The sequence below is a fragment of the Alosa pseudoharengus genome, unplaced genomic scaffold (assembly GCF_046254945.1).
Source record: "Alosa pseudoharengus isolate Yale_2024_CS ecotype anadromous, Long Island Sound unplaced genomic scaffold, YU_APseudo_1.1 YU_APseudo_1.1_scf_1, whole genome shotgun sequence".
Taxonomy (NCBI): domain Eukaryota; kingdom Metazoa; phylum Chordata; class Actinopteri; order Clupeiformes; family Clupeidae; genus Alosa; species Alosa pseudoharengus.
Genome location: NW_027468564.1, coordinates 17933991 through 17957774, shown reverse-complemented (window position 1 = coordinate 17957774; position 23784 = coordinate 17933991). Strand labels below are relative to the sequence as shown.

General features: G+C 40.2%; 2 protein-coding genes across 5 annotated transcripts in view; both read left to right on the top strand.

Annotated features, from left to right (window-relative positions):
* LOC143122252 (uncharacterized) overlaps nucleotides 1-8853 on the top strand; it is a 71002-nt gene extending 62149 nt beyond the window's left edge. Inside the window, exons 6-9 of the mRNA XM_076283111.1 lie at nucleotides 5575-5957; nucleotides 7414-7539; nucleotides 7630-7688; nucleotides 7910-8853. Of these exons, the coding sequence (XP_076139226.1) occupies nucleotides 5575-5957; nucleotides 7414-7539; nucleotides 7630-7688; nucleotides 7910-8015 (674 nt within the window). The 3' untranslated portion in view covers nucleotides 8016-8853. The remainder of the gene's footprint in view (nucleotides 1-5574; nucleotides 5958-7413; nucleotides 7540-7629; nucleotides 7689-7909) is intronic.
* Nucleotides 8854-10552: 1699 nt separating this feature from the next.
* Nucleotides 10553-20174, top strand: LOC143122221 (uncharacterized). Of its 4 annotated transcripts, XM_076283088.1 has the most exons (6): nucleotides 10553-10636; nucleotides 11471-11686; nucleotides 12218-12246; nucleotides 12418-12523; nucleotides 16588-16758; nucleotides 18814-20174. In XM_076283088.1, exons 2-6 carry the CDS (start codon nucleotides 11669-11671, stop codon nucleotides 19492-19494), a joined length of 1005 nt encoding a protein of 334 aa, XP_076139203.1. In that variant the 5' UTR covers nucleotides 10553-10636; nucleotides 11471-11668; the 3' UTR covers nucleotides 19495-20174. The 4 variants fall into 4 exon arrangements, 3 of the variants coding, with proteins under 3 accessions (XP_076139203.1, XP_076139196.1, XP_076139210.1); XM_076283081.1 differs by lacking the exon at nucleotides 10553-10636 and having other exon boundaries at nucleotides 10643-11686; XR_012986615.1 differs by lacking the exons at nucleotides 11471-11686; nucleotides 12218-12246 and having other exon boundaries at nucleotides 10607-10636.
* The last annotated feature ends 3610 nt before the right edge of the window (nucleotides 20175-23784 follow it).

The following is a 23784-nucleotide window of genomic DNA, read 5'->3' as shown; positions in this document are numbered from 1 at the left end:
TCTACTAATGCTTGATAGCAGAATCTAGAAAGGCTACAGCTCTCGTAAAGAAAGTTCGTATGTGCAACGTTTATTTACTTTAAGCAGCTAAGGACCCGTATTGAGGCCCCAAGCTCTTACAGTTGTGTTTTGCCAATGTTTTTATGAATACGTAGCCTACCACTTTGTTGAATTGAAGAAAATAAACGGTAATGCCTAGATGTGCAGCACGCTAGCTCCTTTTAAAGACATTTTTTTATATTTTAGCATGTGTAAAACTGGATAAGGGGTAAGGTCTAAGTCACACCAAACGCAAGATAGGCTACGATAAATTATTCGAGGGGTAAAGTTTGTCAATAGCCTAAATATAGCCTACCTTTGGGGTAAAACTGGTTAAATGTGTGGTTAAATGTTGCCTTGTTGTTCGTTTTTGATAGGCCTATCCCAAGTTCTTCCATGAAGACTGACTTTAACTGACATTCACTACCTGTTCTGCACGCACAGAATTTAATTCTAGTGCATTTTAGAGGCGCAAGGCTATGAGCAAGACTGAGAGGGGCGAAATATAAAGGCTGCATCATCTTGCCTATCCTGTATCATTGAAAACGCGATGGCGCAAATGTTTACTTTTTTGGATGACAATGACAATTGATAGCGTAGACATAGGCTGATAGCTTTGATTTAGTTTGAGTGACGCATATTTTTGTGAAGAGCTAGATCGTAGCCCTACTTGGCCGATGAGGCACTGAGCCAGGCAGTCGACGTCCATGAAATGGACGGCCGTTCTGGACTTTCCAGAACGCACAGATTGCCAGTCCGCCCCTGTGTTGAGGCCAAGACGGTGCTCTTTGGTGGAAGGGCATAGACACTTAAGCAAAGAAAGATCAAGCCAAGCCACACGTCTAAAGACAAACAACTTTAATATGCGTTTATTTACCTGGGCAGATACATATTAAAGGCAGTCTATGAAAAAAGGAAAGAAATTCCTGTACAATACCCAAACAACATAAAATGAAAGCATTAAATCAGTATTATACAATACACAGCTTTACCAAAGTTGGTTATTGTACATCAGAGTTTACATCTACTGTTGTGATGACAGACTATATCCCCCCGGATGCTAATGTTAAGCTTGCCATTAAAGAATCTCATACTGCTATTAGGAAACAACAGACTCTTCATCCCGAGGCAACCTTCATTGTTACGGGTGACTTCAACCACTTCAATTTGAAGACCGTACAGCCTAAATTCACCATGTCTCCTGTTCCACTAGAGAAGACAAGACATTGGACCATGTCTATACCAACATGGCTGATGCTTACAAAGCAGTTCCCTTCCCCCACCTAGGACAATGTGACCACCGCTCATTGTTCCTATTTCCCAAGTACTCACCACTCATCAAATATGTGAGACTCACAGTGGGGACAGCCAAAGTTTGGCCAAAGGGAGCAGACTCTGCACTTCAACAACATTTTGAAAACACCTCTCAGGCCACCCATTGACTCATACACCTCATCATCTGAATTGTATCAACTCCAACATCAACAGTGTCACCACCCTCAAAGGGATCACCACATTCCCTAATCAGAAGCCATGGATGAACAGTGAGGTCCAACACCTGCTGAAGGCATGTGACATCGCCTTCAGATCAGTTGATGCTAAGGCCTATAATAGCAATAATACAGGGCTAACCTGAAGAGGGGCATCAAAAAGGCCAAGCACAGTCACAACTCTGAGCCCAATTCATGTGGCAAGGCATCTAGGCCATCACAGACTACAAACCTACTAACCAACACCACCCCCCTTTCCATCGATGCCTCCTTGCCTGATGAGCTGAACCAACAAGAAGGTGGCCATCAAGGCAGTGGTGTCTGCCGAACACCGGCCCCTCACACTCTCCCCCACTGATGTGTGTGTGGCACTGAGCAGGACTAATGCACATAAAGCTGCTAGTTTAGATGACATCCCCGGACGGGTCCTCAGAGCCTGTGCTTTGCTGTTGACTGAGGTCTGGATTGACATGTTCAACCTGTCACTAGCCACAGCAGGTGTTCCCGTGTGCTTTAGAACCTTCTCCATCGTGCTGGTGTCAAAACACTCCAATGTAGCGAGCCTTAATGACTTCCGCCCAGTTGCACTCACCCCCATCATCATTATATTAACACCACTTCACTCAGCCCTCTCCCACCTTGACAATAGAAATGTGAGAATGCTGTTCACTGACTTCAGTTCAGCATTCAACAGCATCATTAACTGATCACCAAACTCAGGGAACTGGGCATCCATACCTTCTTCTGCTACTGGATTCTGGACTTCCTAACCAGGTTGGATAACCTCACCTCCTCAACCCTCACCCTGAACACTGATGTACCACAAGGCTGTGTGCTGAGCCCTCTCCTTTACACCCTCTTCACCAACAACTGCACACCTGTACATGGCTCTAACACCATATGTTTGCAGACGACACAAAAGTGATTGGTCTCATCAGCAAAAAACAATGAGCCGGCCTACAGGGAGGAGGTCCAGCAACTTACAGCGTGGTGCACCTACAACAACCTGGCTCTCAACACCAAGAAGACCAAAGAGCTCATTGTGAACTACGGGAATTCTAAAGCTGACACACACACTCCCATTCTCATCAACAGGGCTGAGATGGAGCGTGTCACCAGCTTCAAGTTTCTGGTTGTCTACATCTATGAAGACCTGTCTTGGACCCTCAACACCTCTACCCTGATCAAGAAGGCTCACCAGTGTCTCTTCTACCTGAGGAGACTAAAAAAGGTCCATCTGGTTCCTGAGATTCCTGTGAACTTCTACCGCTGCACCATCAAGAGCATCATCATCAACTGTGTCACAGTATAGTATGACAACTGTTCTATATCTGACCAGAAAGCACTGCAGAGGGTGGTGAAAACTGCCGAACGCATCATCGGTTCACTACTCTTATCCTACCCATAGAATTATATTTATAAACAACTGTACATATTTGGGTTACACTTTACTTGACAGTATTGACATAAGAGTGACATGACACTGTCATGAACGTGTTATAAACAAGTCATAAATGTGAATGACATAACGTTTCTATTATTAAGTGTCACTCGGTTTTTGCCATAACAAGTTAGGGTTAGGTTTCGGGTTATGGTTCATGTGTCATGACAGAGTCATACGTTCATGACAGTGTCATGTCACTCTTATGTCGATACTATCAAGTAAAGTGTTACTCATATTTGTCTACACTGTTCAAACTGCACATACTCATATTTATACTACACTTATAATGTAACTGTGAATACACTGCACATATCAGCACAAACTGTACATATCTGTCTATACTGTTCATACTGCACATAATTTGTTCTGTTCTTTGTCTCTCTTGAATTAGGTTCTATCTATGTTCTGAGTAGTTATGAGATATTGAGCTTCAAAGTCTTGGAATTCCATAGTTATGCTGATAAGCAGAACAAACCTCTTTAGATATAATGTCCAAAAATGTATACAACTCCAGGAATTACCTCACCTCACCTTCTTAAGTTATGAAGAATATTCCAATAACTCAATGTCAGATAGAACCTTATAATTCTAAGGGGATGTCTTATAATGTTACTGTTAATATCCTTACTGTAAACCATACTCAATGCTTAACTGTACTGTCTATAACTATACTGTCTACACTGCACTAAGTCTTATACTGTTTAAACTGCACTACCTATACTGTTCACCAGGGCTCCGAACCGGTTCAAGGAACGAAAACGAAAACCGAAAACGAACGGAATTTTACGGAATTTTACGAGGAGCGGAAACGGAAACGAAAACAAAATGGTCTTCAACTGTTCCGGAACAGAAACGTTATTCTGAAATCCACAAAACCGGTTAATAACGTTTTTTTTCGTTCTCTATTATAACATTTCACAAAAGCATATCCTATGTCAGGGAGACTATATCCGGTTGTGCGAAAAACAAGCCCGCATCTACACTGTTAATAAATGGACCTTTGGTCCAAATGTGTATATTTTGTCTTGCTGTTGTAATGTAACCTATCCGTCTGCCACTTCGGATCTTAGGCCAGCTCGTAGCGTAGGCCTAGGCTACTGAAACTGATTTGGAAATTGTTTGTAGCCTATGCGTAATAGCCTATTTTGCCTGTCCACGCCTTGTCGTTTTAAAGTCGGGATTTTAAATGTTTGCGCAATTATAGCCTATTCTATGTAGAAGAGTTAAACGGGAAATTTGAGATAGGCCTTGTCAGCAACAGACAGGTTCGTTTATAAACAGGGTTGGAATTATAGCGCAAGCCTTTGAAGATTTCCATAAAACTTAGGCTACAACCAGGTAAGGAATTTAGCACGTATCCAGAAATATTTTTATACAGGTCCTTTCTGACTACCGGCGTGCCTTTGATCAGGCCAAGGCTACAGCGCAGACGCTTGCAAATAAATGGGGGGTTCAGAGTACATTTGAAAATGTTAGAGCACGGAGAGTGAAGCGTCACTTTGACGAACTATCGGAAGATGAGCGCTTAACTGATGCAGAGAGATACTTCAAAGTGCAGGTATTTAACGCAACTCTGGACATCATAATCAGTCGGCTCTCCCAAAGATTTGCAAGTATGCGGGAAACTTGTCATGTGTTTGAGTCTTTACGTCCTATGACCCTTCAACTCGCTCGCAGGTGATGATGAACTAAGGCAAGACGTTTGTCAGACCATTATAGCAGGGACATTGCACCGACATTCCCAACACAACTCCTCTCATTCAGGTCTTGCTTTAAAGCAGAGATCAGAAGTCATCTATTTTTCAACTTGCCAAAATGCTGCGGTAGATTATGACAGTGTAACATCCACATTCGGGGAAGTGTGTACTGCTCTCATGTTGTTTCTGACATTGCCTGTGACTGTGGCAACAGCTGAGCGATCTTTTTCCAAACTCAAACTTATTAAGACCTACCTAAGGAGCAGCATGGGGCAGGAGATTACCTTGGCCTGCAGGCTGTTAATAAAATTATTTTTAATGTTTTCACATGTAATGGATCCTATGTAGTCGTGTGTTTTTTATTTGAAATTGTAATCTGTAACTACTAGGCCCTTTGCGTAAACAATTGAAGTCACCCTTAATGTGTATTGCATGTATCAGAGCTAACTCATCCTGGGCCAAATTGGGTCGGTATGGGGCCCGCGTAGCGCTCTCGTACCTGGGCCCACCATTGGTTTGTTACGCCACTGGTCTATTCATGGGGTAAAGTCCACAGAAATAGACTTCATAGGCCCGCCAAACACTGCCGGAACTTTAAGAATGAACGATATTTTGCGTTCCGAACCGGTTCAGGACCGATATATTGGTGGCGGAACGCATGCAAGAACGAAAACGTTAAACATAGGCCTACCTGAACCGTTCGGAATGGAACGTTTGAAAAATAATTTCGTTTTCAAGCCCTGCTGTTCACATAGCACTTTTCTGCTTTTTGAGAACACAATGACAATAAAGTTGAATCTAATCTATCTAATCTAATCTAATAATCTAATAGCATGGAGTTGCCATGGTAACTACAGCCTATATTTTCAGATACATTTAAAAAAATTCTTATCACTTATCACAGATTTCATGAAATATCTTAAAGGGATTGAGGATTGTGTGTGGCACCATCGCCATGAAGAAATAACACTGAACAAACCGTTCAAATGGAGAATTGGACCCTTTGAAGACACCATCTTTGAAGGTGACATAACCTTCTTGGATAACTGGCAAGAACGGTACCTCCCTGATTACATGCTAATGCAGGTGTTGGGAACCATCACAAGCAATGTATGTACAGAGGGGTGTTCTGAAGTTGTCCTTTTGGCGTGTGAAGACAGAAAAGTTTACGCTCTTTATGAAATGGAGATGCATCTTGTGGCAGACAACCTGAAGGAGTTGTTTAATGAAGGAATGTGTTTTCCTGGAAAGACAATGTTTCTTTATGGCCAATGTTTCGATGACATGGTGAATAAACAAAGTTATATCAATTTATTGTTACTGGACCGATAGGCTAGAACACAACAGCTAGGGTAGTTGTGTTTACTTCACTGTTAAAGGTGCCATGTGTAATGTTTGCTAAAAATCAATTCATACTCCACATTCCATAAAAGATGGGGGCAGTATAGCTCCACAAAGTGAGTTGGTCTACCCTGGAGTAACAACCGAGACATGTGTATTGCAGTTTGGCTGGCGGTTATGTTGCCCGCATACTGCCTCCCATGGCCGAAACTGGTATTAAAACACCTGTCGGGCTGTGGCTAGTAATTTAACATGCTAATTCAGGTTGATATTTCTGCAGCACTATACCTTCTCATTTTTTTTAATGACATCATCGCCCTTATTTCTTCTCATTCTTTTGATGCGTGTAGCTCATTTTTTGGATATTTTTACCTCAATTCTTACACATGGCACCTTTAAAAGAACTACACAATGTCTCATGATGTCATGTCTCGGACATCAGATGAAAAGGTGTCAGGTCTCAAGAAAACTATAGGTTCTCATTTGGTCGACTCACTTGACATCTCACTATGGGATATAGAAAGTGCTCAACTGGCAACCGATAAGCTAACCTAAGAAGCAAGAGCCAGTTAGCTGGGGAGCTAGCTAGCTGAAAGATAGTAAGCTCAAAAATAAGCAGCGAAGCGTACGTGTGATAGCTTGTACAGTATGAACGTGTGATAGCTTGTTCTGAAGATTGCTAAGACAAAGCTTCTCAGAACTAGTGACGCTGCAGAAGCTGAATACTGCCAACTAGGATAAAGTTATGCAAGCCTAGCTTCCAAAGCTAGCTAAGTTACCTTTTAAATAATTAATACCATAGAAAAAGTGGCTCATTGTTATCAGATGATACACAATCACAATCATATGTTCTCTATCGTCTCAAGACCATCAGGGGGTCATTCCCCGTACATATGGAATATGTAATGGAGTGAAGAGATGGTCTCTTAACTCAGAGAACCAGGGTTACAACATAACCCAAAATGTTCTAACTGCTTTAGTGAATAAAAGGTTTGTGTTTGTTAGCCATCTTGTTATTTCAGCAACACCTCTGCATTTAAAAAGTTACGACTGCTAGCTTACATAGCTATTGGTACCAGCTCTGACATCTGAGACCTTTTAGCCTGTGGCCATTTTACCTGATGTGTATTGCCTAAAAGGTTTTCCTGAGACCTGACACTTGATGGGTTTCCACACAGTGAAACATTTCACAAATGGACATGGAAATAGAGAACCTTTTGGCTGTAGCGTAAGCTAGTTTGGCATCTGCTAATGTATTCTGCTGTCAAACGTACAAAAGTGGATCTGGACACATTTAGACACTAAATCCATTTTGACCATCTGCATCAAACTACACATTTATGTTTTCAAAATAGAGCCCTTACAATCGTAACTCGTGTGACTCTAGTGTGATGTTTTATAGACAAAAGACAACATAAAAGAGGAATCTGATGAAAGGAAGAAACTAGATGAAAGCCACAAGAAACTGCTGGACTCCCTGACACCATCATTTATGGAATCAATGGCAGCTATCAGACAAATGTCTAAAGTAAGCATTACTACTGGCCTGAGGACAATTTAAGCATTGTTGCATTATTGCAAATTATATTTTACGATTATCTTGTTTTCATCTTTTCAGATGGCAGTTGGAGAAGAAAGAGCAAATGACCAGTGTCTGGATTCCAAATGGAAAATGAGGTAGGTGTAGTGCTGGCCAATCCCCATGTTGTCACAGTGAGTGGCAATTCAAGAACCATAAACCATCTGATCGTTGCAGTCCAGGGTTAACCATAACCCACTTGCACAGCAAATCAAACAATAATGAATGTAAATTAACTCTTACGTGGTCTTAGGTGTTCAAATAATGCATATAATCATTTTTGCGATTTCTGCTCACTTTTACCATTATTTTCATGTAGTTGGCTTGAATGTCCAGTGCCGAAGTTAAATCCTGTCAAATGTCGCCATGAGCAAGTGCCAAGTACATTCCAAGATGTTTTCAGTTCCTCGTCATTGTGGGCCTAGCACTGCCGAATCGCATCAACAGAGAGCAGAAGAGGTCAAACATTGGGATCTGCCAACAATACCAGCTTACACACAGAATCTTTGCATATCACACAATTTTTTACACATGTCACTGAAACACCAAAGACCCAGGTGTCAATGCAACGTTACAAAAACATGCGTGTGCATCTCAGGTGCATTCTGTCCTTTAGTCTTTATTTGGATCACCACAAAAATGTTGCTAATGTTCATAGGCACATGAATTCATACAACATTTCTCTTCATGGGATTGCCTTAAAAAACTGTAATGCATCCCTGTGATACTGTACATATAACAATTGCTTTGGCAATACAAATGTCATATTTGTCATGCCAATAAAGCACAATTTGAATTGAATTGAGAGAGTGCATATAAATAAATATATAAATATATAGATAGTATTATAATCCCTGCAACAGTACAATTCATTACCAGTCACCAATGTGAAGGTACTGGTATAAATGTATTTTATGAAAGTCTAGAATGTGTGTGTGTGTGTTTGTGGGGGGGGGGGGTTATATATAAGTAGTTTGTGCAATATAAAGTGACATTTTATAATTATACAGTATAAGTGGTAAATACATTGTGTTATTTTAATGCTTAGTTTAGTAGTTAACCTTTTGTAATGGTTATGGTTATTTGAACACCATCCATAAACATTTGAATAGCTATTGTAAATGTATAATTGATGATTATAATATCTCATAAATGCTTAACAATGAGTTTGTAAACCACCTATAAACTTTATTGGAAAAAAATAAAACCTTTAAAATTGTAAGCAATGTTTTTAAATGGTCAATAAACATTTTGCAAAGCATACATGGGGCCCTATTTTGACAGTCTGAAATGGTCTGGAGTGTATGGTTTAAGCACATTCAGGGCATGTCCAGTGCAAATTTGCTTTGACTGCATAATAAGTGATCAGACACCAGGCACAATGTCCAATATTCTTATGTTTCTTAATTAACCATGGGTGTGTTTTGGGCGTAACATCAGACTTGTAGTTTTGTGTGATCCACAGGGAAACAGAAATTGCCTTGGAAGCAGCAAGATCCGTATCATAATGGGCTACTTGCACGAAAGGCTGTTAATACGGTCACTTTGTTTCCGGTGGAGCGTTAACTGTGTTATAACGGCATCTTATGTTATATTCTGCTCCTTACATCTTCAATCCGACACTGAATATCTTGTTTGCCCAATAATACAAATTTAACTTGCATAAATCCTTCTTTATCGTAACATGCTGATTTACTGGGTGCAACATCCAATGGGGTCCGTGTAGACACTAATTACATTAACAATAGCGGCAGGTTGAAACACACCTGGCTTCAAAAGAAACGACCGTATTAGAGCCTTTCATGCAAGTAGCCCATTGTATTGTTATATTATTGGGCAATTCCACGGAAAATGTACTTTTTGTCACATCCATAACGCCAGTGAAATGCCTTGGCATTTGGATGATCAGCCAAAAATAGCAAATGCTCAAATTTCATGAAATCATTCCATACCATCACATTTTATTGGCGTTGGATGTTACAAAAAACGTAATTTTCCATGCAATTCCCCTATTATGATTGTTACTATTATAAAATGGACAATTTGAGCAAGGTAAAAAGGAATAGGAGATGAGAAACATTTGGAATCAACATAAAGATGCAAAAGTGTATTTGGGACCACTCCTCAACTCGTTTGATTAGACCAAATTCTGGCCATTCAATTATTTTGGGGAAAAAAATGGCAAAACTTATTTCCTAACCCCTGTTTCAGGTGTTGTTGAAAAGCTAACTCACACCCTTACACTGAAGACTATTTGCATTTAAAGGGCTTAAATATTAAAGTAAAGGTTGCCTCTATCCCACCATCACAAATCCACCTACACAAATATGAGTGGTTTTCCTGATGAAATGAATGCAAAAATATGAAAACTTTTATGATTTATATACATTTACATTTATTCATTTAGCAGGCGATTTTATCCAAAGCGACTTACAAATGCCAATTATATTACAAGGGCAGGTAGGATTTGCCCACTTAAGTAATACTTTTTGTAACTTTAAATTCTTATTTTGACTACGTATGACACTTTGAATGTCTCTTCTTTCATATAACACCAAAAATGAACAATTTATCATTTCAGTGTTTTTTTAAAGTAATTGGCCTGTATCTCAAAATTAGAATGTCTGACTTCAGACTCATTTTGCCAGATTGGGTCACAAATGTTCATTAGCAAAGTCCCCCAGTAATGTCCCCACTTTCAGTTGGTGTTTTGCTTTGTGTTTTTCCACAGCATGAGGGGCATGCATATTCAAACACCAGGCAATGGCATGAGTGGTGTTAGACAAGTGGCATGAAACAAAGTAGCCTTTCATTTGTCTCTGCTGGTTGAGTAAGAGGATCAGTGATTGTTTCCTGGATGAATAACACACTACATCGCTTCAACAACGCCTATCAGTATATGACGTAGGCTTTAATCATGCAGTGAGGGGAGGAGTGAAGTTTTAAGGCGTGTCAGAACCTGACGAGAGATAGGCATGTCGTTTCACACAGTAGGCTATGCTCACTCGTATCTGTACTGAAACAGACCTTTGAGAATAGAAGCATGGTAAGCCTTTCCTTTTATTCATGTACAGTACAGTAGGCTAGACTTTGAGGGGTTGACGTTTCTTCAGTTCATTAATTATTTAGGTAGGCCATCTATCTCAGAATAATGATTGCTTTATTTCAAAATAGGCTATATAACAAGGGATCAAGAAAAAGTTGGTTATGGTTATGGTTATGGGATTTGACAGGCATTTTTGTCCAAAGTGAAAGTCTCTATAAAACAGTAGGTTTACTAATACACTGTAAAATCTATTCATGCCCAGGTGTTCTAATTTGAACATGGGAGAGCACACTTTAAATATTCCGATGGATACATAAACTGCCTTTAGACACAAATGCGTTTCAAAATTCAACTTTTTATTCAGTTTGTATATGAACAGTTTGGCAATTCCATGTTATTGATGTTATCTTTTCACTGATTTAGGGTTTGCAGGTTTGGTAACACTTTACTTTAGGGAACACATGTTAGCCATTAATAAATAACTAATGTATATATTAGTACTCAACAATGTCTGTACAATATTAAGGATAATTTCACATTTATTAGGTCTTTATTGAACAATTTCTTATTCTCAATCAATGATTGATCTTGAGGTTTCTGGAATACAGTATGGATCAAAATAGAGTTTATAGACTCCTAATTCACTGCCTGAAAATGTACATAGTGACAGAATACTAAACACACTGAGACAATGCAATAACACTTTATTTTACGAGTCCTTGTTCCAGTGTATCTACAGTACATAATGAAGTACAGTGTAACAACTTATGTAACAATTTGTAATATCACATCCTTATGTTGTCCATACATAATGTATTTTTTGTGTACCTACAGATCATTAGTACATGTGTAATAAGAAGTGCTTACAATACTTTGCCAAAGTGGCCTCTCTCTCTTTGGGGAAGGAAAAAAAGTGGCTATGGGGTGAAGTTTGTGACTCGACACCCTAACATTTGCTTGCAGAACGACTAGTTACTTATTCAGGATTTACAGAGAATAGAAAATACAAATGGGGCGACACATGCTGTCAGGATGTTCCAGTTGAAAATGGTAATGCTCACTTGTATCGTAAGGCTTGGTGTTAAGAGCCATATGTACAGTAGCCTATTTCCTGTCAATTTTCCCACTTTTATGAGCGAGCAGTAGCACAATTTGAGCGCAGAAAAATATTTTGAGCGAGCACACAAATTATATTTTGAGGAAAAATGTCAGTATGTGCAACATCAGCCCCCTTTCTCTCAGTTTCACTGTACGTGCTCACATAAACTGTTCCTCCGCTAGCTCATGAGATCTCTGTCGCGCTCGCTCAACTTCATCTGTGTGCCCGCTCAAAACTGACGACAGCGTTACATTTGTTCCACAATTGTCAACCAATCAGAAAATTTAGGGGAGATTAAGTGCTCATTGGGTCTTGTGAAACCAAATCAAGGCTACATTCAACGAGGATAACCAAAAAGTCCCATCTTAATCCCTCATCTAGGTTTTGTGAAATACCCTTCAGCACAGCAAATTCAATGAAAAATCCAATGAATGTGTTACACAGGCCTGAATTATTGACAGTTAACTTCTTTTTTTCATCAGGCAGATGAAAAACCTGATAAGGAAGACAGGTAGGGGGAAATCCTGTATACTTTGAATTGTTGTCTATTCAAATGATGTTATTATTTGGTGTGTTCAGTCCAGAATTTTCTAGAATGATTTATGATAGTTGTGTATGTAATATTACATTAACTAGGCTTTTTACAAAGCACATTTTCACTGTGCTTGTGTTTCTGTTTAAGGTGGAATAAAAAGAAAAATGAATATAAAGACAATGCAACAATCCTTATAAATGAAGCTGCTTGCCTTGTGAGACATTATCCAGGCATCCTTCCACTCTTTGATGAGGTAAACTGAGTAATATATGTAAGGATAATGGACGACACAGCATTCGGGTATCAGAAAAATAATGCATTGAAGCAATAATGCAATAATGTGTTAAAGTGGTGTGAGGTGGTAATGGTGGTCATTTTCTGCTGTAATTTTCCATCTATTAATCGCTAAAGCTGTCGTGTTTGTAGAACTTCTTTCTACCACATAGCGACTAATTTCTGAACTTACTGGACACATTGATGTTACTAGCTCTAAATGGATGGTTGATATGGCCAAAGTCCAGTCGTTAGTACAATATCTCTCAAGCGGGCATATCTCAGGATTATGTTGAGCCTTAGCTTTATAAAATCACAGTTTTACTTACTGAGGTTTCCTACCTCTGTCACTATTCCTGATTATTCCCATAACAACCAGAATAATGAAATTAAAGCCGCCATTTTTGGAGTCAAAAAATAGCGATGCATCTACAGTTGAATTCGAGTTTGCTTTATTGAGTATTTTACATAACATAACCTGGTGCAAGGTGATCCACATCCTAGACCTCAAGTAAGATACTGTGACACCAACTATTTAGTTAGCACCACCTCTTGATTCACGTGGCCAATAAAGCTTCAGGGCACTATCATGCACCCAGTTAGCCTGACGAGCCAGACCCACATTAAAATGTAGGGTCTGGGCACTCACCATTCGCAGTGCTCAGTCCGAGGGGCAGGATAATCGGTTGTCTTTCAAATTCCCTCTGCACGCAATAGGACAGCGCTGAGTCCTATGCGTTTTCCCACCAGTGGAGCTAGCAACATCTATCTTCTTTGTTTTCAAGTAGCAGGGAATTCAAGCCAAACCGTTGCAACTCTGCCATCAATCATTATGTTAAGCCTGCCTAACGACTCTATACACGATTTGATTGGCCTGATAAATTATTCGAGCTCACAAGCCAACGGAGAGTTGCTAAACTAGCCCTGGAAGCAAATGTAATTTGCTGCCGCTAGGGTGCGTCTAGATTTGTAGGCTAGCACCCAGTGCAAGGTGGTGCAAAATGCGACGGTGGAATTTCGATTTTGGAAAACTTTGTTTGGACGTTTGCATGTAAACTGTGAAATACTGAGTTTTAGGCAGCCAATGACACAGTATGCGCCAGAACTTGCACCTGCGCCAAAAAAGTGACCTATGTTCAAAAGAGATAGAGGAAGTGATTTGTTGCTATTTTTGGGATTCTGATTGGCTAACATGGGCTTGAGCTTCTCCTTACACTGCCACCTACAGGTTTTCCATGCGCTTGATGGCAGATATACATGGGTTAATGTAAGCGAAAACTTTTCTGAAAACTGACAGTTGTGCACAATGTTATTTTTGAAAATGGAGAGGGTGAAATGTCTGTTTATAAAAATATATAAAAATGATGTTGTTCATATCATGCACCCAGTCAGTGGTAAATTTTTGTCATGCGCTCCACTTTTATTAAACCTTGCGCCCAGGTGTGTGGCAATTAACAACATAATTAGCAACATAAGGTGTGGTCTGGAGCATGATCCAAAAATCACTATCTTACACCTAAAAAATCATTATGCCACTGATCAAGAAAAACTTGGTCTATAGCAAAAGGCGGATATATAAAGCACAGCTGCATGAGATGTAAGCAGCAACTCCTCTGCAGGATAAATATCCTTAAGATTTTTATTCAGTCATTTGAACATTATTGGGGCAAGTGTTGCTTTTTTTCATGCTATGTTTTCGATGAAAAACCTTTTCAGTCAATAGTAATTGACTGTGTAGAACTGCATGTGTTTTCATTGACTATGAGACTAAGGGCTGTATTTTGCACCCTGGCGCATGGCATACAACTCGTTTTCCACCCGGCGCCAAGTCTTATTCAGTATTTTGCACATTTATTTTTTAAACAATGCACCCAGGGGTGTGGCAATTAACAACCTAGGGAGTGGCCTGGCGCATTGTCTAAAAATCGCTATTGTACACCTGGTCAGAAGTCTATGGCGAGTTTATATGTTATTTTAAGAGCGCATTGTCAACAGTCATATTGGCAGGTGCACGCACCATCCTTCTATCATTCATGAACGCACACCAGCGCACATCCAAAAACATTACAAATTGCACGATTACAATGAGAAACATAATTAGAATAAAGATATTACGAAATACTGTACATCTCATGATGAGTAGCCTAGTTATTCACCATCATTTGTAAATTGGTAATGACGGTTAAAAGTGATTAAGGGAGAGGCGAGAGACACGTATGGAGCACAGCTGAAGACGCACTGTTACGAGATATAAGCAACTCCTCTGCAGGATAAATGTTTTTTATTCAGTCATTTGAGCAATATCAGGGTAAGTGTTGCTTTTTCCAGCCTATGTTTTCGATGGTAACCCATTGTCAGTCAGTAGTGAAAGTAATTGCATATAACTGTCTTGTCGTTGACTGACACCATGGTGAAGTTAGTTTCACTTTGCCAATGAGTTCAAATAATAGAGGAGTGCAAATGCGTGAAGGCTATGCTAGGTTAAAGCATGGTTTAGTGGAATGACTATTCCATACGGTCTCGCAAGCAGCCTCCTTCAAATGCGCCGTTGAATGTCAAAATACCGATGCATTTATTTGACATCGCGCTTTGCGCCGTTAAAGAGAATGACAGATGTCATTCTCATTGGTTTAAATGTTGTTATACGCCCCAAACACCCCCATGACTGATTAAAAAACCTAGGAACACCTTGTTGCGCCAAGTGCTCGACGTTTGATAACGAAAACCCTCCCAATGTGGACTGGACCCATCCTACAAAATTTGAATAAGCTTTTGACGAGTGACGATGCGCTTTTGACGGTCATGATAGGGCCCTAAGGTGAAGTTAGTTTCACTTTGCCCTTGAGTTTAAATATTAGGCGAGTGCAGATGCATGTAGGCTCTACTGGTTTTAGTAAAGCAAGGTTTAGTGGAAACCCTGTGTTCAATACGGTCTCGAGTGCAAGCAAGTTGATGCCCCATTAACTTTTGGCGTTTATGAGTATATACTAAGGCTGTCAAAATAACTGATTAATTTCGATTAATTAATTTGAGAAAAAAATTAGTGCAGATTAATCGATTCCGTATGGCCTTTGACCCCGAGCCGTTCTAGTCAGTAAAAATTAGACTGTAAAATGAAGGAGAGAGAAGAAAACGTGCTGCCTGGATCATTGATTAGATAAAAATATAGTGTTGAAAATAAAGTCCTCTGCAATGTCTGCAGCAAGGAATTTGCATATCACCGGAGTTCATCAACTCTATAGTCGCACATCAATGCAAAGAAATAAGTGTTGATATTGAGGGGAGTGTTAATTTATTTTCATTGTGTCCCCTAGGTTATATCTGTGGCCTGAAATGCCTTGTATGTGAAAAAAAAAACTTCTTCCCGAAGCACTTTTGAATTTATTTCCTCAGCATATTAGATCATATCGTTATTATGGCCATTATTTGAATAGTGAAAATAATAATAAAAGAGTTTTTGAACTTTAATGTCACTAATGCTGATTATTCAATGATTCATTTGAATTTAAATATTTAAAATACTTTCACAGCAAAAATTATATATGCGATTAATTTAGATTAATTAATCACAGAGTATGTAATTAATTAGATTTTTTTTTTTATCGATTGACAGCCCTAGTATATACAGCCGCTTAATCATGCCATAGTTGGTTTTGAGTATACACACACAACAGTCATAACAATATGTTAATCCAACGCCACTTCATTACACTGGGCTATCTTAATCCAACGCCACTTCATTACACTGGGCTGTCTTAATCCAACGCCACTTCATTACACTGGGCTGTCCACAGAGGCTGTGATTGTTTTGTAGTGTATTCAGGGCACAGACAGCTAGCGGGTGGTGAGGTGATGTTTGCTGGAATGTGCTACCAGTTCCTACTAGAGCTGAGAGAATTGTTTTAAAAAGCTTTAAACTGTTTACCATGTTGTAAGTCACTTTGGCTAAAAATGTGTCAACCAAATGCGTAATGTAATAATTTTGGTTAAAAAAAATAGTTCTGTAACTGCAGTATTACACCGATGTAACTTTATGTCTCTTAGATGCTGCACAGTATATTCTTTTTTGGCCACTTCAATAACCTGCTGGAGCCTGAGGAAGTCCTGGATTACCAATGGCACTACACATTGATGGTATCCGGGTTTGATAGAGCACTCACTGAATATAACTGCAAATTACCAACCAGAACACCCTTCTCTTATCTACTTGAAATGGTCAGTGTGTATATGATAAAATAAAAAGTATGTTTTCCTGTGTGTGTGTGTGTGTGTGTGTGTGTGTGTGTGTGTGTCTGTCTGTTTGTGTGTGTGTGTGTGTGTGTGTGTGTGTGTGTGTGTGTGTGTGTGTGTGTGTGTGTGTATCCATTTCTCAGAATGAAAGCAATTAGGCAAAATCAAACATTGAAGGGAAGCTACATTTATTCTTACAATGAAAAAAGAAGACCTTTAACAAAACCACAGGCAGAATTTTAGTTAAGGGAGTGATTTGGGGTTTTACCCCCCTCAATTAAGACCTGGACCCCCCAAAAAGAGATAGAATATCAGTTTAGATAAAAGAGGTAGAATATAAGTTTAGATAAAACATTCAAGAATGTTATGTCATTGAGTTCCGCCGAAGGACTGTGAGGGAGAGGTCGAGTTTTTGAGGATGCACGTGTGTATCCCCAGCATGCTTGGGACACCCACAATCCTTTGCGCACATTTGTGAATGATTTTAAAGTTGCATTGTATAATTTCATGGGTTAATTCTTGGGGGAAATTCTCCCATCTAGCGGGGAGATGGTATATTAAAACTGACTCCAGCCCCTCCAGAACAATAATTGTGAATGAATTGCATTTAATAATTTAGTCTGTGAAACTATTGTTCATATACTTCATGCAAGATTAATAATGTTATTATGGATTTGTTATTTTGGCTTAACAACTTATCAGTGGTAACATTATTCGACAATATCAAGTTAACGCTAATGTGGTCTTTTATCTCCGTATGAAGAGTCAGAGATCATCAGGCGATTCAACGTTAGGGGTTTCCCGGCAGTCTCGAGCACAACTATGTTTTTCGGTAACTGACGACAAGCGCGAAAGGCAGAGCTAGAATTTCTGGTACGTCCTTCCTTGGCTAATGTGTTATAGATGGAGGCCAAAAGATGGATGCCGTCATATGGGCAACTCGGTCGTATATATTCTGAATGGCAGATTCTACACTTACGAGAATACTTTACAATGATTTGTTGGTGGAAGTAATTACACATGAATAAGCAAATATTTTTGAAAGAAAATGGGTTTTGGCTTAGAAACAACCCAAAAAATTACACAATGTAGCTTTAAAAACTGTACTAAACAAGGCAGTTCACCATGTATTTTTGTAATATCATCTTATTGCCACTGTGTAGAGTAGCCTAAGTGAAGTATGGGCTCAGATCATTTTGACAACTTTGAACTCTCACACCATAATTAGGTGAAGATGCCATTTAATAAGGGTATTTTGAACTTGTTCCCTTGAGAGGGATTGCAAGCTAAAACATAAACTTCTAGCAAATAAGGAGGATGAAATTAATATAAAAGTCATAAATGTGACAATATTAACTGTGCACAATTATTTGTAGCTTTTGCGATTAGGTGCTTGTGTTGGTTCATATTGCCATTGAGATAATTATGGAGCCTTACAACACCGGGTCTCTCAAAAACATACTTCAGGAATGATCTCCATGATAATAATTAACAGTGCATGCGAAATCCCCCATTTTATGATAATTATATTGCTGGTGTTTCAAAATGCTGGTACTTTGCCCGCAAGGTTCAGCTGAAATGAAAAAATGCAATAATTGCACATGTGTTTTTGTTAAAACTATTTATATTTTGATTCTCAGAATGAATTTATTTCCCTTCAAGGTTCGACTTTTGCTCATGTTTTCATTGTGAGACTTAGATAATTGGCAATTATGAAATAAATAAGGTAACAGATCTTGCCTAACAGGGGTAATATGCATGTTTGTGTGTGTGTGTGTGTGTGTGTGTGTGTGTGTGTGTGTGTGTGTGTGTGTGTGTAAAAAGTTTGGAGTGACACACCTGGTCATGTATGACTCATTAATTCCCTTGGCATGCTCATTCCCTGAGAAATGCCAAGACTGTGGAATGCTGTCAGCACAGCACTAGGCTACATAACCCTTCATGTTATTTCACAGTTTTCACGTTTGACTATATAGCTTGCCAAAATACTTAAATGTGTGATATGTGTTAAGATTTTGTGTTTGATTGTATTTGCCACAGATTGTACACGTTAATAGACATCCATGGTGGATAACGCAAGAACTTAAAAGGATCGGCAACATATTACATGGGACGGAAAAAAAGAAGCTTTTTAGCTCAGTAATATGCATCACATATGATGACAATACCAACTTGACAACATCCTATAAAGTCTTGACTCCCAACGAAATCTTGACTTCCAACAAAGTCTTGACTTACGGGGCTTCCCTTTCTAGGAGCTATGAGAACGATAAGGAAATCATTCTGGCTATGTCTTGTCTGTGCACATGGCATCATCTGGTGTCATATGCTGTAATGTGCAAAAGAGAAGGTGAAGATATAGGCGACCATTTTAGAATTAACCTTGCTGACATGGCAGCTGCCTGCATTGCTTTTGATGTTAGGACATTAAAAGCGAAAGGTCCTTGTAAGGTTTGCCAAGAGATCTTCTCACTTGAAAGAAATACTCAGTCTGAATTAAATAGTCCATCTGAACCAGATCATCCACCAGGCAACTGTGCTGAGGCAGAGGCGATAAGCGAACTGCTATGGATTAATCGTATCAACCTACATGCCAATCTTGACTTTCAACAGAGGTTTTGCAGGCTGGTAAATCGAACACACCTTAAACTACTGGAAAAGCTACAGAAAGTGGGCCAGCAGTATCTCTGTGAAATGTGGCCACAAATTTACAGGGCCTAATGGAGTAAGAGAAGACAAAGATTAGTGTTTCTTTTCTAAATGAGATATATAAGAGGAAAGTGGCTTTTCCTGGATTATACAACATGATATGTACAAAGTCAGATTAATACTTGCTATTGTGACTGAGAGAGACATTTCAGAGCTCAGATGAAGTGATTCGGTGTGTCTCTTTGAAGTTGCTGTGAGTAAATTAGAAGTTATAGCTACAACTGAAGCGGGCAGTTCTCTGTTTCAGTAGGTTTAAAGCTCTATGAATTTCTTGTTTACCCAATGACTGTAAAAAACTCAGAATATGAGTTACCATGGCAACTGATAAGAGAACCTCACCCCACTTTCTAGGTCACCCCATTTTAGAGGTTCTGATCCTGTTTGTTTGTGGTTAAAAAAAAATAATTGTTAGTGATGTTAATGTCATTATAAATTAATTCTATATTTTCTGTCCAGTGACATAAAATAAATGGGCTTAGATTTAGAGTACTGAATAGATTTCAAAATTATGTTTGATTTGAATGGACCAGCACATTGGCAACTTTCTGGAATATCCCCATGGTCTTTTTAACACGAAACAGGTGACTTACTGTATGTGTATGAATTATAAATATGTACTGTACACATATGCAAAGATGTATAATAAAGTAAGGTGAAAACTGCCTTGGAATTATTAAAGTGTTTAGTAAGTATTTAATTTATACAGCACATTTTTATAACACAATGGAGATTCGCCTGGCATGAGCAATGCACAACATGGTGCCACAGTAGGTCATCCATGCTCTGGAAGCAATGGTCAGCCTGATGACCTAAGCGAACTCTCTGGAAGCACTGGTCAGCCTGATGACCTAAGCGAACTCTCTGGAAAGCCAGCCAGTAGATCAGCGGGTCGGTTGGCCTCTGACTGTGACAGATCATTAGTCCCCTCCATCCAGACGATGGTCAACGCAGCAGTGACCTTACAGCTCAGAAGCAGCCAGGCACATCAGGCAGCAGCAGGTAGTAACAGAGACGTTCTAATATGGAGACACAGCACTCAAAAAATACTCCATAGAAATGCATGGGTCTAGTTTGTCACGCCAATATGGCCGTTGTCTACACATATCCCAACCCTTTCTCGGGAAAATGTCGACATGTGAATACATTGAGCCAATCATGTGGTGTGATGTGAATACATTGAGCCAATCATATGGTGGGTTGTGAAGACATTGTGCCAATCATGTGTTGTGAACTAGCCGCTGGAGCAAGATTGGTATCGTGAAGCCTTGTGCACGTGCATTTCTGCCGAATAGGATGCCCGATAAGTGCCCAAAAAGCGTTGCAATATGGCCGCCGAGTGGAGGGACTTGCCTAAAAGGACTTTGGAAGTAACTGGTCTTCCACAGATGCAGTGCTGTCCAGCCAGGACCCTTCAGCCCTATAGATGTTAAATTAAGTGTGCCTACACGTTCCCCCCGAAGGAACTTGACATCTCCTGGTATTATTCAGTGTCCCACTCAGCCCCTGAATACAAGTACAGTACGTAGCAGCCTGGATGAGCGGGCAAACTGGAGATGCTGTTCTGTATGGTTTTGTAAAACCTGGCAGTGTTTTCATCACTCTCTGATCATATCATCTCCTGCTACTCTCCCCTTAAATCATCATGTCCACACTGTAGCCTCCCCACCCTCTGCCTGCATGTTTCCCATATTCATATTTATAATTAAATTAGTATCTTAATGCTCATGAAACTGAATATTAATCAAATATCACAGACAACAAGATGTGTAATATTATGTATGGTGATAACAGAGCAATCTGGCCATACAGTGCTGTCATATTATTTCTCTGAGATGGCCAAAAATCACTATGAGCCCCCTCAAATGGAACCGATGACCCATTAGCCTAATTAACAGCTCTGGCTCATGGATTAAAATCATTATCTACATACACTGTTTTACATTAAATTATATCTGAAGACTGATGAACATATGAATCAATCACAATCACTGATAACATCTTGTCCATTCTGCCCTGACCTCTCTCATTCCTTCCCCTCACCATTTACCCAGCTATCTGTGCCTCTCTCCCCAGCAGAAGTGATCCTATCTGGGCATCTCTCCCCAGCAGAGGTGATCCTATCTGGGCATCTCTCCCCAGTAGAGGTGCTCTTCTCTGGGCATCTCTCCCCAGCAGAGGTGCTCTTCTCTGGGCATCTCTCCCCAGTAGAGGTGCTCTTCTCTGGGCCTCTCTCTGGTAGCTCTGCCCCCTCCTGGAGTGGATGAGGAGCCTCTGCTCGACCAGGAGGGAGTGCACTGGAGAGGAGATAGATGAAACAGTGCCCCCCTCTGGAGAGATACAGAGAGAGAGAGGCATGGTGGGTAGTGTAGGCTACATTTGTGTAGTGTAGTGTAGCCTACATTTGAGACATTTATTTATTTAGCAGACACTGTTATCCAAAGTGACTTACATGTCAATTATGGCCTCTCTGAATGTTTAACACTCGGTAAAGCGCCGTGAGACATGTGTAATGTTTTGGCGCTCTATAAGTGAAATTAAATTGAAATTGAAAATTTAAATTATATTACAAGGGCCATCGCCCCCGGAGCAACTAAAAAATAAATAAATAAATAAATATCCCTTTAAGCCAGCCCCACACATGCCCTCCCTAGTACCAACAGCTGCAGAGCACTCCCACAGAAGAAGCTACACGCAATTATATGTTTCACAAACTGACCAGATAAAACAGCATTAAACTGTAAAGAAAAAAGACAATAAGGGAAAAGCTTGTTAAGGCTTGTTAAGTCATGGTCGCAACAATGGAAGCCAGAAATTGAACCCACAACTTTTCAGGCTGCTGCATGCTAGCCCAGCTCCGTAACTACTACACCACCACAGCCCTGGCTGTCCTCCATCACCTTACAGCAGTGGTTTTCAAAGTGGGGGCCGCGAGGGGGTGCCAGGGGGGCCTCAGCAAGTTGGAAGGAAAAATAAAAGCAACAAATAAATACAATTGAAAAATGTAAAATATACCTATTACTATGAGGGTTGTTATACAATGCCATTATAATAATTTGTCGCATATCTGAACATTATATTTTCCATGATAATGACTGGGAATAATAGTAGAATGATAGCTCTCATATAGCAGAAAGCCCCAAATGCAATTTTTACACACTGTATGCTCCATCGCAAAGTGCTTGCGGCTAAAATAATTATTAGGATTATCTTAATGTATTTTTACATTTGCCGTAGTATTGTCGATGGGTTTAATAACACATCAAGGGGGTCCTTGGCCAGAACCTAGTGGTATTTGGGGGGCCTTGTCGTGGAAAAGTTTGGGAACCCCTGCCTTACAGCACCCCTAGCTACAGCTGTCCTCGCAAAAATACTTAAATTTAAGTTAAGTGAACTTAAGTGCAGTTAAAGTATAATTCTCAAGTTCACTTTAGATAGATATGCAGAGACACCGTGCTACAGCCTGTGGCTGTATAGGCTCCACTCGCCCTGCTGCACTCAGACCCCCCCCCCCCCCATTCCTCCTGGGGGGGCTGTGTGTGACGACAGTCCTCACTTACCGTGCCTGTCCAGCGTCCAGTAGTAGCCTGCCCAGCTCTGGTTTCAGTGTTCATGAACCACCTCCTATCTGGGCCTCTCTCCCCAGCAGAGTTGCTCCTATCTGTGCATCTCTCCCCAGTAGAGGTGATCCTATCTGGGCCTCTCTCCCCAGCAGAGGTGATCCTATCTGTGCATCTCTCCCCAGCAGAGTTGCTCCTATCTGGGCCTCTCTCTCCCCAGCAGAGGTGATCCTATCTGGGCATCTCTCCCCAGTAGAGGTGCTCCTATCTTGGCCTCTCTCAACACCGTCTCCCTGCATCTCTCCCCAGCAGAGGTGCTCCTGTTTGCTTCCATCTGCTGTCTGGTAGATATGCAGTGACTCTGTAGTGCCTGTAGAGGGAGCCAGAGTCCACAGGAAGAGTAGTGCAGCTCTGCACAGTAGTTCCCCTTGCAGGATCTGACCTCAGAACTGGAGTCATTACGTATTCTCAACAATGTGCTCACTTCCAGTTTAGGACAGCTTGTTCAGAACAAACATGAATAAACTGACATGAATATATAAATAAAAATGACACAGAATACCTAGCCAACTCAATCAAACTGTCGTCAACTTCAGACTGTAACACTCACAATTGTCATTCTATCTACCTCATCAGAATAGTTTTATGACATTTGAAATGACCAAATACAACAACGTGGTTTTGTTTTCACCGAGTGTAGCCCACAGACTGGGCCTCATGTCAAGAGGAAATTACGTGGTCGTGT

Bases quoted from the DNA above. Each gene is read 5' to 3' on its own strand.
- LOC143122221 (XM_076283088.1), top strand. The intron at 12,247-12,417 runs GTAGGGGGAAAT...TTTCTGTTTAAG, and splicing joins AAACCTGATAAGGAAGACAG to GTGGAATAAAAAGAAAAATG. The intron at 12,524-16,587 runs GTAAACTGAGTA...TATGTCTCTTAG, and splicing joins TCCTTCCACTCTTTGATGAG to ATGCTGCACAGTATATTCTT.